At 39.7% G+C, this 17813-nt stretch overlaps 1 protein-coding gene across 10 annotated transcripts in view; it reads left to right on the forward strand.

Annotated features, from left to right (window-relative positions):
* Positions 1-17813, forward strand: part of APBB2 (amyloid beta precursor protein binding family B member 2) — a 169936-nt gene that overhangs the window by 69887 nt on the left and 82236 nt on the right. For 6 of the 10 annotated variants that reach the window (XM_082282134.1, XM_082282135.1, XM_082282131.1 and 3 more), the window contains exon 4: positions 5011-5811. In XM_082282134.1, coding sequence (XP_082138260.1) covers positions 5011-5811 — 801 coding nt within the window. Of the gene's footprint in view, positions 1-932; positions 1002-5010; positions 5812-17813 lie in introns of all 10 variants that reach the window. The other 4 variants (XM_082282138.1, XM_082282139.1, XM_082282141.1 and 1 more) reach the window with 1 other exon arrangement.

Genomic DNA, 17813 nt, shown 5'->3' on the forward strand with positions numbered 1-17813 from the left:
TTTTGCCTGACATCTGTTTAACTATTAGCTGGTTGTAGTTTTAGAATGAATGTTTTAACATCGGAATTCACCCTTTGAGGTGAAAGGAGTTAGCTGGTGCTGAGCTGCAGTCATTGTATAATGAAGGTGTTCTCTACAGCTGCTTAGACTTTAACTAGAGCCCAAGTGTACAAGACCTGGGGCTGTAGCCCCATGGCATGAAGTCGTCATTAAATGTACTCAAGAGATATCCTTGCAGAAGGGAAATCTGCTTTATGGAAAGGTCTGTATTATTTCTTCCCTCTGTTTCCTAGATGCAGTGACAAAAATATTAATGAGTACCTTGTCTCTCACTCTGTGTCCTTCATCTCCAAACCAGTGACTTTCAGGCAAAATGGTTTATCTATGAGAAGCTGGCCAGGAAAGGGTCCCATACTGGAACTTACTGCCTAGCTTTCTTTTTGTGATTCCCTCCTGTGGGATCAACCCTGCATTCTGTGCTTCTTAATTTCATATGCTAGATCTCATTCTACAAATTTTCGTGGGAACCTGCCTTACTGCTATGTTTTCTTTTCTTTTACCAATGCTGCTGTGGTTTCCTGAGTAAGCTGTAGCTGAGTAATTGGGAAAAACCTAGTATTTTCTAATGTATTGAACTTTTTGCTACAGTATGTTGACTAAAACTGGAGAATATTTTTGAATTTGTGCTCCTAGTAAAGTTGTACATTAACAAAAATGTAATAGTTATTTTTACTTACATGTTCGTTTTTCTGTAGACTAGCCTCTCCCATACTTTAATGACTGTCAAATATCATTGAAAACTCAAAAGATCCTCACTGTTATGCTGTGGGCTTTATTTAGAATGCTTAACATCTCTCAGGAACTTCTAAAATGTGGTATTTTTCTTTTGTGTTTTCCTTTGGTTTTAATTCTTAAATGGTCCCTCTTTTCAGATATCAAATTATAATCTATTTCCTGATGCATTGCTGACGCCCCGCGAGCCATGTCAGAAGTACTTCCAGGTCAGATGCCCTTTAAAAGATTCTGCTATGCAAATATGTGAAATTTTCCTCTTATTTTTCTTCTTCTTCTTTCCAGGACCATATTTCACTTCCATTTTGCACTTACACATGAAAAAGGGCAAGCACTTCCTTTCTTTTTTAACTGTGCCTTTTTGAAGAAACTCTCTATTCAGCTTTTTTAAGACCTGCCATAGATCATACGATGCAAAAAAGTCATTAGATGGCAAAGACAAATCGTTCATGCACTATTCTTTGTTTGCAATGGCATTTTCTCTTTCTTTCTTCAGCTCTGTAAGTTTTATGACAAGATTAAAATACATCAATAAAAGCCATTCAGGTAGTAGCGTTATTTGTATTATTATGATCCTTAGAGAATTGGCACTACTCTGCGTTAAACACATTATAGTGGTAAAAGTATTTTAATCTAGATCTGTAAGAATGTTAAAAGTCTACAGTTGAGGCTGGGAGTTCTTTTAAAAAGTAAGCAAGTCAAAACCCTTAATGAATTGTTATGACAGGTCTTCTACCAAGTTAAGTGCTGTCTTGAAGCACCAACAATTTAACATTATTATTATTCCCAGTAATGATAATTTCCTAATTATTGTTAGCTTTTCACCAGAGTAGAATATTTTTAGAGTAATGCCCTACTTTTACTCACTTAAAACTTACCAGTGTTCCCCCACTTTAGCTGAGATATATGTATCAACTCAGTGATTCCTGATCTGGTTGTCCATTTGTGTTTGCTTTCCAGCAGAAGGTAGAGGAATTGAAAATTGGGTGCCCTGTGCCAGTAGCATTGTCGTTGCTGGTGGCCAGGCAGCACAAGGAGCTGTCTGAGAGGGGGATGGAGGCCGCCTGTGGAACCCTGGGTGCAGGAACCCATGGTTCCTGCATTTTATTGAAGTTTTTGTGCTTCCTCTGGGAAAAGTGACGTGTTTCAAGCATCACTGTGTCCTGTATAAAGGAAGAGGGGACAGGCTATCGCTCTTCTTCCTTACGCTGTTCTACTGTGCAAGCTTTCTTCAGTGCTCTTAGGCATTTACTTGCATTCCAATTTTTCTGGTGCTTTAGTTAGTCCCAGTCTCGTAGCAACTTCTACCCTTGAGATGGAAGATCTGGCCTTTCCCATCTGTATTTCTTCTTCTCTTTTTGCCTCCCTTTCTCTTTCCCCCCCCCCTTTTTCTCATGTCTATATCTGCTTCCAAGAGCAGAGGGAAGCCGGCTGCGTGCATGCCAAAGCAGGCTCTCAGCCCCTGAGAGAACAGCCTGCTTCACTCTGTGCACACCTTGTGCTGCTGTTTGCCTGTTCCTTGCTCATTTGATCATGATGATTTGATCAACAGATCACCTGAGATGGGGTCAGGAGGGGAAATGGTGTCTAGTGAGAGGTTTGTTTTGACATTTTTCTGTTCGTGGTCATACACCAGCCCAACTTACCACCCAAGTCACAAACACTACGTGGGTCGCAAAGACTCCTTGGCTTAGTCGTTGAACAGCGTGCCACTGTTCATCAAACCAATGGAGAGTCTTTATCAAGCAGATTAGTCAAATGTAATGCATTTTGTTGCAGTGTTTCCAAGGGCGTTTTCTTAACAATAGTTCTCAGCAATGAAACAATAACAGCAGGGGACAGGCTACAGATAAGCTGGCAGGCAAATGCTTAAGCTTTGTCTAGGAAGATTATTTTTAAAGAAATTTGTTCAGTAACAAAAATAGTGGCAAACATTGCATGAAGCAGCTCATTTGTAACAAAGGAGAAAAATAAATTTCAGTCTTGTTCCATATTGTGGTAATTGTATTTATTAGTGAAAACCATAAATGCTTGTTTTAATTTGCTGAAGCATGAAGTAAAATATAATCTAGTGAAATCCCTAGATACCATGCAATTCCATAAATTCTAAAGGTCAGGCAGTGGCAGGGGAAATTATCCTGCCCTATTACTTTACTTTTTTTTGTGACTTTCAGGTTGTCAAATTTTGAGTGATTCAGAAAAGAATACAAAGCAGTGAGTTGATATGTATGATATGTATATGTTGATGATATATACATATATGTATATTTCATGTAAAACATTTTGGTAACATCTGATCAAATGCAACCTTGCTTACATTAGACCTGGTTGGTTTTAAACAAGATCCAGAAAACTATGTGTACGTATATGATGTGTTTATCTGAGAAGTAATTTACATAGTTCCTTTAAATTTTGTGATAGTTGTGTTTTAAAATCTCATGTGGCTAAAGCTGAAATTGCTCACAGGATGTTTGTTAGCTGTTACCTAAGATGATGGCTTTTGCACGGTGTGCATGGGGTGATCCATCTTCTAAAGAATTTGCAGTTGGTTTAGACTGACTGACTGGGGCTTGAGAAATTGGCAAACATGAATAATTGTAAAATTTAGTTTAAATTCTGTTTCTAACAAGCTTTAGAAATTGTTCTTCAACAGCTGGGTGGGTAATTCAGGGAACAAAGAGTATTATTATTTGATCTGCTTGGTTTTAAGTGAACCAGAGTGATGTTTGCAAGTGAGCAGCTTTGACAGCACATCAAAGAGGAGGGAACACTAGCAACTGTGCCTGCATTTAGGTAACATTGTGAAGTGCTCCTTTTCCCCCTGTTTATGTATTATATGTTCTTTTAAAACCCATATATTTAATCTCTTGTAAATCTGTACAGCAGTCAGTTCTGTCATATATCAAATATACAAAGATGCAGCACAGCTCAGCTGGAATGATCTGTCATCAGCTAGCTCAAATTACAGCTTTTCATTCCTGGATAAGCTCCAGATACCTTTTTATGTGCTATATAAGCAGTCAATGATATCTGAGAATTAGGAACAACAGAAAGGGTGTTTCATGTTGTGGCAGATGGGAGTGATTTATTAATTGGTCTCTAATTTAGTTGCCAGGTATCAAACAACAGTGACTGCCACAGTAAATGGAGGTGTTCATGGAGTACTTGTGCAGATTGGTAGAGGCCATAAATAGACAGTACAGGAACAAATTACAGTTTTTTAATTAATTTTGGGGTTTTTTATCCATATTTTGATAATTTTTAATAGTCTAAAAATCTGTTCCCTCAATAAACTTAATATTTTTTCAAAATATGAGCTGTGACCCTGGCTAACAACAACCAGAAACTTGTTTACATGTAGACAAAAGAATGGTATTATTTAACAGTGTAGTGGGTGTGCTCTGCCCTAGGATGTATGTTTTACCCTCCGTGAGCTGTAGAAATAGTAAGGCATCTCTGGAGCCAGCCCTATTTTTAAAGTTGATTGAATTCCACCAGGATATTTTGTCAAGGGATTTCTTTTGCCTCCCCTTGGAAATCAAATACACCTTTGTGAAATAATCTTCTGCTCATATTCCCTGACCCTCTACTTCCACTCTCTAAAAAAAAATAAAAAAAAAGAAGGCAGAAGGGTAGGGAGGGGAAAGACAGAAAGACAAATAGCAGAGAAAATGCAGGTGTTGGGAGTCACCAACTGACCAGCCAGTTAGGCTTGGCACTAACAGCACTACCCTTAGATGAAAAAGAAGCAGCATCTGTCTGCAGCCTGCTTAGAAATATCTCAAATTTCTGCTTCCTAGTGATGAGCACTTGAGGAATTATTTCGCTCCTCATTGGAGACAGAGGGGAAATACTAAAATAGTTATGGTAAGGATGATAGTGAGAGTCCCAGGCATTTGGAAAGGGCATCTCTGCTGTCCCAGAGCCTGCCTGCAACAGAATCAGAAATTAAAACTCTGCCCTAAAACTGTCTTGTATAGGGTCAAGCTTTCCACTTTTTCTCATCTATGTGGTCCTGATGATCTCTCTGTATGTTTTTCTGCCTCTGTTCTTCCTTATTTAATAGCGAAGCTTTTGTCTCTTCTCTTCCCCACTTAGGTTGTGGTAATTTTCCTCCTGTAAAACAATTACCCAAAGGGCTACATGCCTTTACCAGAAGCCCTAGCAGAATGATGTATATAATGAATGTGATTCATGGCTGTTTCTTTTGCTTTTCAGTCGATTCCGGTGTGGACGCTCTGGCAGTGTTTATGGCAAGCGGCAGCACGACGGACGTTGTGAACCGCAACAGCCCCGCCACCCCACCCAACACCCTGAACCTGCGCTCCTCTCACAACGAGCTTCTGAATGCAGAAATCAGGCACACAGAGACCAAGAACAGCACTCCTCCGAAATGCAGGAAAAAGTACGCACTGACTAACATTCAGACAGCTATGGGTCTTTCCGACCCAGCAGCTCAGCCCCTTCTGGGGAACAGCTCTGCCAATATAAAGCTGGTGAAGAATGGAGAAAACCAGCTCAGGAAAGCTGCCGAGCAGGGACAGCAGGATCCCAACAAAAACCTCAGTACCACTGCAGGCGTAAATGTAACTTCTGAGAAGTTTGAAAGCAATGAGCCGATCCCGCAGGATTCCTCTGGCTGTGAAATATTACCCTCACAGCCGAGGAGGACCAAGAGCTTCCTGAATTACTATGCGGATCTAGAGACATCAGCTCGAGATCTAGAGCCGGGTTTTGTTGCAATGGAAGATAAGTCTGCACAAAGCAACAGCCAGGCTTCTACTATTATTGTCAATGGGGAAGTCCTGCCCCGGAAACAGAACAAGATGCCAAGCCCAGAGGATGGCCAGGTTGCCACAGTGTCATCAAGCCCTGAGACAAAGAAAGATCACCCAAAAACTGGGGCCAAAACAGACTGTGCCCTCCATAGGATTCAAAACCTGGCCCCAAGCGATGAGGACTCCAGCTGGACCACCCTGTCCCAGGACAGCGCCTCGCCGAGCTCGCCTGATGAAGCAGGTATGCAAACAAAGGCTCCTCACAGCCACTGTTTCAAAAAGGCATTGCTTTTCTCAGCTGGTGCCAGGAAGGAGAGAGGTGGTTCAGCAGTTTCAGTGGAGAAGTGGATTGTATCAAAATACAAGCACTGGCCTTGCACACAGCTGTTTGTCTGCTAGGGTATGCTTGGAAGCTTCCTGCTTGATTGTTGCCACTTTAAGAGAGGCACCAGCAGATGCCCTATACAGGGTCCTAGAAATATGCTAACTGCACCTCTTGCTAGTTTATAAATAATTGCTCTTCAATAATCAGTGGGTGCATGTTGTGAGAAGAACATGATTGTCTGGAGATGCTGAAAACTACTGATAGCTACCTACACCCAACAAAAAAGCTTTTCTGAATGATGGTATTTAGGTTCAGTGAAGACTTTTACTTTTTTAATGCACAACTTTGTAAGTGTGCCCACTCCATCCCAGTCATTTGATGATGCTCCCGATGTGCCAGCATAGGTAAAGAGAAGCCCTCCCAGCTGGAGAGTTGTGCAGTGAGCCCTGGTGGTGTCCATCCTGGAGGTCTGTGGTTTTGGGCATGGACAGGGCTCTTCACTGCCACTGCATCTGGGGTAGAAGGAGAGAATCGTGTGGGGTCTTCGCAGCTCAGTGCTCTCCAACCATTGCATTTATGCTTCAGTAATAGGTGTTAGGGCCTAAGCGAAAAAAGACGTTTATCTAGGCGGAAGAAAATAGGCAGTAGAGTTTTAGTCATATGAATTCTGGGAAGTGAAAAAATCCCCCAGTCTTGAGAACAGTTAATCTATAAAATAATGTAGTCCATCAGATACATGGGGAATTAATAATGTTTAATCCAGAGATTGTATTTAGCACTTCAGTTTATGTTAGAAATATGGTTTTCCTGAGAAGACACTGTTGAAAATAACAATATACTTCTTTCAGGGCTTCTGAATTGTTTTGTCTTTCTCTTCCCACTCTTAACAATATTTCATTATTCAAATCCTGGAAATCTGAATGTTGTTTCGTGAGGTATTTTTGTTGTTTTGTTTTTGTGTGTTTTCTTTTGGAGTTGTATAATTCAAAAATCCTGAAAATTTTATTCTAAATTGGTTGCGCTGGGAATGCATCATTGTTTAGACAATGATGCATTGTCCTGAACTCTCCTTTGGGAAGGATGCTTCTATGTGTGGTCTAATAAAAAGGTGTTTCCAAGAGCCTTGACCTTCTCTCTGAGTGAGGAGGTCAAAAATAAGTAAAACTCAATTTAAAGATACAAAGCAACTGACTTATTTTAACAAATGTTAATGTTGACAAACAGATATGATAGAATCCATTAATAATGGGCACTGAACACCACAAGCACAGTACAGTATAAGAAATGTGTTTTGAGGAAACTCTTCTTTCTTCTCCAGGGAAATTAGCTATATGTACATCTTGACAAGAACTACATTGACCTCAACTTTTAGATAATTTTATGAGTGCTTTCAGCTATCTAACCTTCTTTCTGAGATTCAGTACTTAAAAAAAAATGAGCCTGAGGTGATTTTAGAAGGAAAAAAAACCTATAGTCAGCAAAGCAATGGGATGTCATTGAGATCTTAGCACATGCCAAGCCCTAATGGGTTTTCAGGCAGCCTTCCTAGAGACAGGCAGTGACTTGCTGCCAGAGCTGATTGACACCCAGCACTGCAGGCAGTCCCCCAAACAAGCAAGCTTGCCTCTGTTGGCCTCAGGCGCTGCATCTCCTCTGGGACCTACTGTATCTATCCATCTGCATCCTCTGTCATTTGGAGAGTCTTATGAATAACCAGACACCGGCTCCAGGTGGCTTTAATACTGCAAATGGACCAGAACTGGGTTCAAATCACAGGGAACCCTTCCTCCTTCTCTCTCAAGAAAATTTCCTTAGTCTAGTTTTTAAAGGAAACACATCTTGTGTTATTATACCATCTACCTATTCCTTCTCTCCCTCTCTGTGTATTCACCAGTGTCACCTGGATGAATTTGCATGTATTCATTGTATGAATCTGTGTGGTGCAAGCAGCAGCAAAGCACATGCCCCAGAGCCCAAACCTAGGAGAGAATGAGGGTAGTGTTTTCTGTTTGTGGCTTGCTTTTTTGTTTGCTTCTTTGCTTTTTGTTAAGAAGTTCCCCAGAAGGCTATAGAAGGCAGGCACATTTCTTAATCTTTGTATCACCTGAAAAAGAAATTCAGTGGAAAGTTATTCTGCCACAGTAAAGTGCAGTGCTCTGTGTAATAATCTGATGAATTAGAAATGAGAATTCTTCAGGTAATAAAAAGAATTCTCTTTGCCTCAAAACCTACAAGAAAATTGGAATTTGCTTTTGCTTTCTGTTTTACATTGATCTAAGTAAAACTCCCTCCTTCTAGAGCCAGGAATATCCCCATAATTAGGAAAGTCCCTGAGATGTGGGACACATGGTGCTAGAGAGCCGTGGATGTTTGTTGCTCTATGCCAGCTGCCCTCCTTGCTCTCTTTGGGGTTGTGGGAGGCTGTGCAGGGGCAGCAGCCTCCTCGGGCTCCCTGGTCTCTCAGCCTTTGGGTCACACGATGCCTTGTTTCTCCCTGGTTGAAATCAAAGGGGTATTAAAACCATGAGTGTCCTCTTTCTCAGGAGTGCTGCTGCTGTGTGCAATTGCAATAGACCAACTGCCTGTGCCCTGCTGCTCTCCGAGCGGATACGAGAGGGCAGTTTAATGGCTGGTTACAAAGGAATGAGTTCAATCCAGTGCAGAAATGGCAGCTGTGAGACCAGCCCTTGGGGATCAGGAGTGTCACTCCTGTAAAGAGAGCCCAGTGTTCTGAAATAACAGCATGTCTGGGGAGAATAGCCCTCTTAATACAATAAAAATTACAGTAAATCATGAACTAGTCAGAAAGATTTATAGCAGTGGTCAATTCTGACTCTGATTTTAACCAGCATCTTTGACCAAATTAAAATGGATGCCCTCTTAAAAGCATGATTCTTCCTCTGCAATACCTATCTGATACAGACAATAAGTCTGTTATTTGCTCAGAACATGTTTTCTGTGTTCCTGAGTGGGGAAAAAGATTTATATACTAAAAATACATTAAATTACATTGTGGATTAACACAGGTCTTATAAAACGAGAGAACCATCTATACAGTTGTAGGGTTCCAAGTAAACACCCAATTTTCATCTTTTTGGGAATAAGAGTCTCTGGTTGACAACTGTGCATCCTAAAGGCTGACAACTTTTAATATTGAGCTGTTGGATTTTTCTTAATCCTGCATGTTACTGATAACCATGCACTCAAGAACAGTGCATGTTTTATAGTCTCAGGCTTGACCATTTGCTGACTGCTTATGAAATAAGAAAGGTGACTATTGCTCTATATCCCCAGTGTTTATGTAGGTAACATTCTGCATGTGAAGTAACTAACTGCATGTTTGTCTCTTATTTAGCCATCCCTGTAAGATTTTAGGGTCAGTTTAAAAGAAATAAAACTTCAAGGGCAGCACGGTTACACAATGTTCACGGTATCAGGATCTACTGTGATCTACTGGTAGAAGGCCATAAAATAAATTGTACTTGACAGTAAATTGAACTTGAAAGATGATCCTCTCAAGTACACATTGCCACTATCACTTGCACAGGGAGGCTGCTTGCTGTGTTTAGGCAGTCAGGTTGGTTTTATTCCATGATTCTCAGTGGAGCTACCTAAATCTGTATCTTGGATGCTCAACTGCTCTGACTTGAAATCTAAAGATTCCATAATTAGGAGTGTTAATCAGCACCCTTTTGAATTGGGATAGATAATAAAAATGGGTATGTAAAGGTGAATTAATGTGCTTAAATTCAGGAATGGCAGAATAGATGTTTTATACACCAGCAATTAGCATCTTCTCCCAAACTCTGTTTCCAATTACCAAAATTTGGGACTATAGAAATGGTTTTTCAGAATGTGTTGTGTGGTCACAGTTGCAGTTTCATACTTAACTGTTTGCCAAAAAGATAAAGAACAATTCTTCAGTTCATCAGAAACTATGCTACCTTAGTAAAGCGTGTAATTCCTGATCCAGAAAATATCATAGTGCTGCTTTGTATAAGTGCAGTACTATGATTTTGAGCATGTTAAAAATGAATATTTTTCTATTCAGTAAAATGTGTACTTGTGGGATAAACAAATGCCTGCAGGGCCTGCTCCTGGAACATGTGGAATACCTGTGTGGGAAAGTAAAAGGTGGCAGTGGGGAGCAGAGGTGGTCCCAAGACAGCATGGGGAAGTAAATGCCAGTGTCATACTACTGCCTGAGTAGAGTAGTTCACAAGGTGCCCAGTGCATTGCACATTTCCCCTAACTCCACAATGCACTTTACATGAATGTGTAATGTTAAGAGATATTAGGACATGCTTTTTGTGTGCTGTAGCAAAGTGGAAAACTCTTCTGAGCATCTGTAGGGCAGGCTCAAGTTTCAGAAGTGGTGAATAACTTAACCATGTCAAGTACTTAACTTTACAAACTATTTTTGGAAACTTTTCAAGCTTCTGTAGTTTAGGGATGGAAGTGTGTAGTTCTGGATGCTGCATGTCCTCTCTGAGGTAGAATGCATCTTGTTGGAAAAGCTCTTCTATGCCTAGGATTGTCAGACGGAGGACTAAGCAAAGAGGAAGGGAAAACAAATCACAGAAAACAGAGAAGGTAATGGGGAAAAGTCAGGATCCTGATTTCAGAGGGATGATAAGGCAGGAAGTTGCACAGAAGAAAAGCCAAAATAAGCTGATAGCAGACAAACCAGCTCGCCTTAAAAAAAGGAAAGTTCCCACTTCATATAGCCGTTCAAGTAATAAAAAATTATGACCAAAATCGATCCAGTAAACCTCTGCCTCAGCACTTCTGAATGCTGCATAGAAGTTGGGCCAAACTTCAATTCACCTGATTGATGCTTTGAAATGGGTATAGATATCTCTAGGGAAAGGAAGGGGAAAACAGTATTACCTTTGGGAGGACACTTTATATAAGTGCAAGCTGAGAACGAGGTTATATTCTTCTAGATGGGGTCTGTGTGCTCTGAAGATCTTTGCAGCCTGTTTGGATGTTGTTTGTCATCTTCTAGGCTCCTGTATATCAGCTGCAGGAGGTGTGGTAGAGGAATGGTATCACCACTCAGCAGAATGAGTCTCTAGTCTTTGCAGTGGCCCTTGAGCTCTTCAGGACCTTGCAGTTGCTGGGCTAGCAGTGATTCACCAGGTGTGCAAGCTGGGGATGGCCAGCACAGTTTGGGGAGTTTCCTGCTCAGAAGATGTTCCTGCCTTTTTGCACTCTGCAGAGTGGAAGTGCAAAGCCTGGGCCACTGCGGTTGTTCCTGTGAGCACCTGCTGTGATCCCAGCGTCGGGCCCAGCAGTGGTGAGCTGGTCTCCCCATTGCTGTCAGAGGAGAAAGCTGATGGGGGAACAAGTGGGTTGTGAAGTGGGGAAGATGGGTTGGAAGATGGGAACACGACCTGAAGGGGGAAGCAAAGGGAGAGTAAATGCAGCTTTGGAGATAAATGAGAACTTGGCACAAGCTGAAGGAGAGCTGGAAGCAAGCAGGGATGTTTGTGGACAATAGGTTAGGTAAGCAAGGCTAGCACAAAGGCAATGATGACAGTAAATCAGATGGACTGATTTTGACAGCAGAAGTGAGTACTGGGGATTTTGCTTGTGCTGGGATGTTATTTCACAGAAGTTCTAAAAACTTGAGCACAAAAAGGGGAAGATCTGAGTTATTTGATACTGAAGTACTGCTAAGAGAAAGTCAGATCCTAGTTCAGGCCCCTGTGGAAGGTGATGTTTGTACTGTGAGGGTCACAGACTTAAATCCTCCTCAAGTTCCTGCCCTGTTATGTTTTCAATTGGAGGTATTTCTTTTGATCTCCTCAAGTTAGAGGCTACTTTAGACCCCAGTTTCTCAGTGCACTGGTTCCTCATGTGCTGAATTCTCACATAAGTCAAGCATTAGCTGATAGAAGTTGAATTCAGCTTTAATTAACAACATGGGTTTGGCTGAATTGGGGTCGTGGGTCCCTTGAGTCACAACGGTGCTGTTGCAAGTTATGGTATTGGACATACAGCAACTTATAGCATGTACCACTAAGACATGGAATAGATGGTGCTGCAGGGAGCCTTGGGTTCGCTGCTGTTGCATCAGGAGGAGGTGGGTAGATTCAGAGCAGTACTGAGCGTCTCCATGGGCCAGAAGAGGTGTTGTGTGATACGACTTGGCGTGCTGCAGAGACCCTGCTCTGAACTCAGTCCTCGCTTGAGAGCGCATGTATGGTCCCTGCCTTAAGGGACATGAAGCCTTTTTTAAGCAATCCCATGAAAGCACTTATATTTGCTGTTAAGACTCAATTGCTTCATTTTGAGAGCCCCTGGGTACTCAGGATTAGGCCATAAATGTCCAATATCTGGATGCCACAGAGCTCAAGATAATGACATTAAGTGGGTTCCTTGTAGTGTCTGGATCTGGTTTCCTAAAGCCCAGCAGTGTGTGTCCTTCGGCTTGCATGGTAGATTTATCCATGATACTTTGGTGATGAGAAGTCCTTGGGGGCACTCCAAATCCAAAGCATATATTTTTGCTTCCTGCTTATAGTGTCTCCGGGGCATTTTAATCCATTTTTTATGGTGTTGTGTTACAGGGATTGTTTTTTAACTGCTATTTGTTATGTTGATTATTTTATATATACATAATTTGATACACTGGACTAACTTATTACACAGTCAGACTACTTCAAGGCTTTTGCTTGAAAATCATTCTCAGAACTCTTCGTGAAACTGTTTCTTAATAAAACTATTTTGACCTAAACAATAACACAATTTAACTAAATACATTTTTCCTATTTTTAAATTACTTTTGAGTTGAGATTCTGCAGATCTCAATTTAAACTTTAAACACTGCATCAGTTATTAACTCAGACATCATTGCAGGGGACTGAGAGAGGAGTAGCACTGTCATAATCCACAAGTAAGGGCTTTAACTTTGTTGAGCACATTTCTTGTTTGCACATAACTGATAAAATACTCTTAAATCTAGGGTTATTTACTTCTTGGAAGTCGATTTTGGGCACTTCTCTGAACCTGAGAAATTTTAGTAAGGAACAAAGGACCCCATCCCTCCCCCCCCTACTCAGCATGAAAGCCAAAAAGCACAACTCAGATTGGCCAAATTAATTTTAAAATTAGAATAAATTCCCATTCAGACCTTAATTTAATTTTACATGTACTCTGTAAGAAAGAGACAGTCAAGTTATCCTGGTCATTTTGGCTGACATGATTCTTGGCTTTGCTTAAATTATTGATTATAGCAAGGGGAGGGACTTTGCAGTGGGAACAGCACTCACTAATAGAAGCCTTTCACTAAATCAGTTTCTACCATTCCTGCAATGCACCTTCAGGAAGTCAGAGGTTTACAGCTATAAGAAGAATTTTGTCTTCGAAGAGCGAACCTTTGCTTTAGATTTTTTTTAAACTGTTCTTGTTTATACGGGCAGCTGACGAAAAAAATCAACATAAATATATTTTCAGGGGTTATTTGCAGGATGAGGAGCTGTTCTAGTTCAAAGTTGAACTGATTAAATCTTGATTTGATTGTCATCTGAAGACTTGTGGGCTGAAAGTACTGTTTCTGTACTAAGCAGAGTCAGTCAGAAAATACATCAATGCAAGCTGGAATGAATTCAGTAGAGGATGCAGCGTGTGCACAAGCTGCTGAAATTCATGTATAGCCATCTCTCTTATTTTCTCTTGGCTTATTAGAAAGTGCAGTCATTTATATGGTCAACATGTGGTGTTTCCTCTGTTACATTTACCAGCAGTTGAATGGGGGTGGCTTCTCTCCCCTCCCATCCAAAGTACCATTCCTCGTTAGGCTAATTAAGTAAGTGTCTGTTTAAGCACAGCAGTGTATTTTCTCATATTTGAGTTGGAGATGCTACACAGAAGGAGAGTATGAAGCTGTTGGGACATGTATAATAGCAAACTTAAAGGATGCTGGTAGCAGATCAGTACACGTTGAACTATATGGGAGCATCTAGTAACTGTAAGTAACACTTCTATTTTAATTTTTCATTGGTTGACAGTCACTTAGGCCTGGATGCTGAATGCAGTTATTTTATCTGTTAATAAAAATTCTGCTCAGTGGAAGATCAGCTGGTATCTGACAGGTTAGGTTGCAGCAGTATCTTTCTGAATGCTCATTATTTCAGTAGTGAATTGACAAATGATGTTTTATACTTGTGATCTATAGAGCTCGAAGATCTTTACAGGGATTTAGATACATTCAAAACCAGACTTTTGTTTTCTCCTTTTCACATGACAAATTATTCCCCTGTATTTTTCTTGCAGTCAAAAGGAAGAAAAACAGTATCTCTAAACAGTGTAACAGTGGTACCCCTAGTCATTCCCTAAAGTTCAAGGTAAAGGAACTTCTGCAATACTGAGTGTGGGTTTGGGGGTTTGAAATGTGAGGCAATTTACAGCCAGTATTGAATTGGGAGCTGTCAAAGAATGTTGGCTAATATCTTGGATATTTTGTTTTGCCCATCTTGCCAGCTCTAACTAAATACATTTGTCAAGGTAGAAAAAGGATGTTTTATTGGAAAGCTGATTCACACAAAACCTTTACACAACTTTGGGGAACTGTAATTAAATAGCACAACTGTATTTGTTCCTTACGGAACAAACTTAATAAGGAACGGTGATTTTGTTTAGCTTTTGTAAAATTACTGGAAATTTAGTTCACTTTTTTCTTTTGTGGGTAAGCTAGCATTGTTTGTCACACTCTAACTGTAGCAGAATTTCAGGATGACATTTGGTGTTAAGCTCAAATTACCTTATTTTTCTTTTGTGCTTAACTAAAATGGAATAATGAGTCTCCCTTTTTTGCCCATGGAGGCTGTCAGCAGATCAACTAAGGGACTTTGTAGTTTCCTGGTTACATAAATTTCCTTTGGTTGATTGTGCTGAAACATAACCAATGCTTTTTTTAACAAAGATATCTGAAAAGTAGGAAGATGACGTCAGAGCAACAGGAGTTTCAGGGCTAAGCTTCCACTGGCATGGAAGAGGAAGTTTATTTCATTTTTCTTACAGGATTGGTTTTTTCCCACTAAAATGGGTGTATTAGGCTCTGTTAAATTATATTACCTACAGGTATTCAGGGTAAGTATAGGAAATAAGGCTTTTATGCAACATCAGAATTAATGTATGATCATTAACAGAAGATTTATTTTCTGTAGTTCTCTTGATTTCCTATCACAGGTGAATTCTCTTTCAGAACTATACTCCAGATTTCTATACTTTAAATATATCAAGCTCCTCTTTCCTAAGATTTTCTAATCCTACAATTACTTTGCAGGGAAAATGCAGCTTCTTAAAAGAAGCTACCTTAGGAATAGGGTGACAGTGGAAGTTTCCCTATTCTCTGTTCTCCCAGTGGCTTCTGTCCACATCCACTTTAAGTTTCAAGAAGCTGGTCCAGAAAATAGTGGGGCATGGTCCAGTGTACTCAACACTTCCTGGAGGAAATCACCTTTTTTTGGTGGATAGATGTCTCTGACTTGATGGAGGCTGTTGTTAATCTGGGACAAGCTTCAGCTGTTCAAAAATAAAACCAATTGAGTAGTGACTCTTCTTAATTGTAGTTTTCCAGGAATGATGCAGAAGGGTGGATTTTCTCTCCACTGGAAGTAGGTAGAGATGTTATCTATGTGTTCTACCAGTGTTTGAAATTCACTACTTCCAAATTTTGCTAACATTAGTTAGCAGTAACTGTCAGACAGTATTAAAAAAAATCCACAGATAAAATGTAGTGATTTAAAAGTTGCACTCCCTGCAGACCACACTTGAAAAACACTGTGATAGTAATTACTAGTTGTATTTTTAGTATTCAAGTGTACAACAGAAGTTTTATTGTGGATGAAGGAGCACATCTACATTTGCATAGTAGATCTCTTTTTTTTTTCCTCTGCAAACCACCCCATCTGCAGACAGGGCAGATCAAACATTGGAAGTAGAAGGGAGGGGCAGGAGTTTTCACATGTTGCTCCTTTATTAGCAATACATTTAATTTTACATCCTCATTTTAATTGCACAGGAATACTTATAGATATGATGCATTTATAAAGGCTACAGTAGAGATGAATAACTTCTTCAATATATGCCAGTAAACCAATTAAAAACAAAAGGAAAACAAATATAATTTTTTCTTGCAACAAATACACCTTGTCCCCACATGGGAGTCTAAAAACAATGTGTATTCAAAAGCAAGAATAAATTACAGGCCATTGTTTATCTTTTAGGGTTAAGCTTTCATTTTAATTTTGTTTTTTCAGCTTTTACCTTTTTTTGAGAAGGAAACATGGGAGATTCTGTGGCTTGTAATGAGAGGATTTTTGAATATTGTTGATTTGGTTTAAGTGGACAAGCTGCAATTTTCCCAGGATTCCAGGAGATAGGGAGTTTTAAAAGTTCCAGATATCACAAGACATAAAATCATAAAAATTTCTGTCAAAAATGCTGAAAACAAGTGTGAGTTCACAAGAGTAGTATTTCATTCCTACAGTGTTTTAAAAGTAAAAATTTTTTGAAAGGAATGAGCCTTGCAGCTTGAATTCTGCAGTAATGAACAAATCAGCTATCTCATTTGGTAAAACACTAAAAGTCTTTTTGGTGGGATGCTGATGGGTAAGGTGGTGGTCAAAGTTTAGAAGAGAGAGAAAACTCTTTTCTCCTTCTGGTAACACTACTGCAAAAGGGTCAGTGTGAAGGCCACCAGATTGGATTGTTTTGACTTTTGGCTTATTATTTTACAGGTACTATGTCAGGATTGTGTGTTTTCCTGGCCAGTTTTATCTGGGCTAATTCTATTTTCAGGTGGCAGGATTCATTGAGAATTTGTTATCAGTGCATAAACTGAATTTCTGGCTAGCATCTTGCTTACAGTATGTCGCTGTCATCTTTCTACTTCTGAAATTTTCTGTAATGCAAATAATGTAAGGACAGTGGGACTGTAAACACTTGCTGACACAAGAGCTTTTTTGAACTGTAGTAATTGTCATGTAAAAGCGTGTAGTGTTAATTACCTCTCCACAGCAGTTGTCTCTGCACTAATCACCAAACAGATCTGCTGTTAGTTAACTGTTCCTCAGTAGTTCAGCTATGTTCCCCTTTCCTTATTCATACAGATATTTAAGACCAACTCTTATATTTGTCTATAAATAAATTTATATTTGTTAAATGGTGATGTAGAATTTGGTATAAAAGTAGTAAAATCTTCCTTTTGGATACATGTTAATATAAAATGGAAGGGGACAAATGGGCAAAGATAATAATATTCAGTCTCATAACTCCTGCATTTCTATTGTCATATGAGGCTATTCTGTATCTCAGAGTAGGAAACTGTGCACCTTTGTATTTATGAGAATAAATTTATTGTGTATTTTTCTTCTAGGAATATATATCTATATTTATATATAAATCCCTTAGAGGAAGCTTGGATATATTGGTTTGAGAGTTCTCACATGAGATGTGGCTTTTTAATCTGATCCAGTATAACTGCTGTGGCAACTTTAATCAAAGTCTTTCAATAATGTTATTAATTCCACTATTTCCAGTGTAAACTACTGTAGTAAATGGAAGGCAGAGCTTTTACAAGAGTTATGAGAGGTTACATTTCCATGTTGTACATCACCAAATGGCTATATATAGCAGACCTTAGGCTCATGTAGTTCCTAATGGGTCACTTCTCCAACTGTGGTCAGTAGCAGAAACTTACTGCTTCACTAAAAACAAAAAACAGGGCTAGCATAAAGTGCTTCTCCCCCTATTGTATCTTTTTCACTTTCAGTAACTGATAGTTTTAGGACTTTCAGACTTGAAAGTCATTCATGTTATCTTCTTTAATTGCCCTTGATACACTTTTCTAACATGAATTTGTTTAATCATTTTTTTTCTCATTTGTATTTCTGGCATCCACAACATCC

The sequence above is a fragment of the Coloeus monedula genome (genome assembly GCF_965178545.1).
Source record: "Coloeus monedula genome assembly, chromosome: 5".
Classification (NCBI taxonomy): domain Eukaryota; kingdom Metazoa; phylum Chordata; class Aves; order Passeriformes; family Corvidae; genus Coloeus; species Coloeus monedula.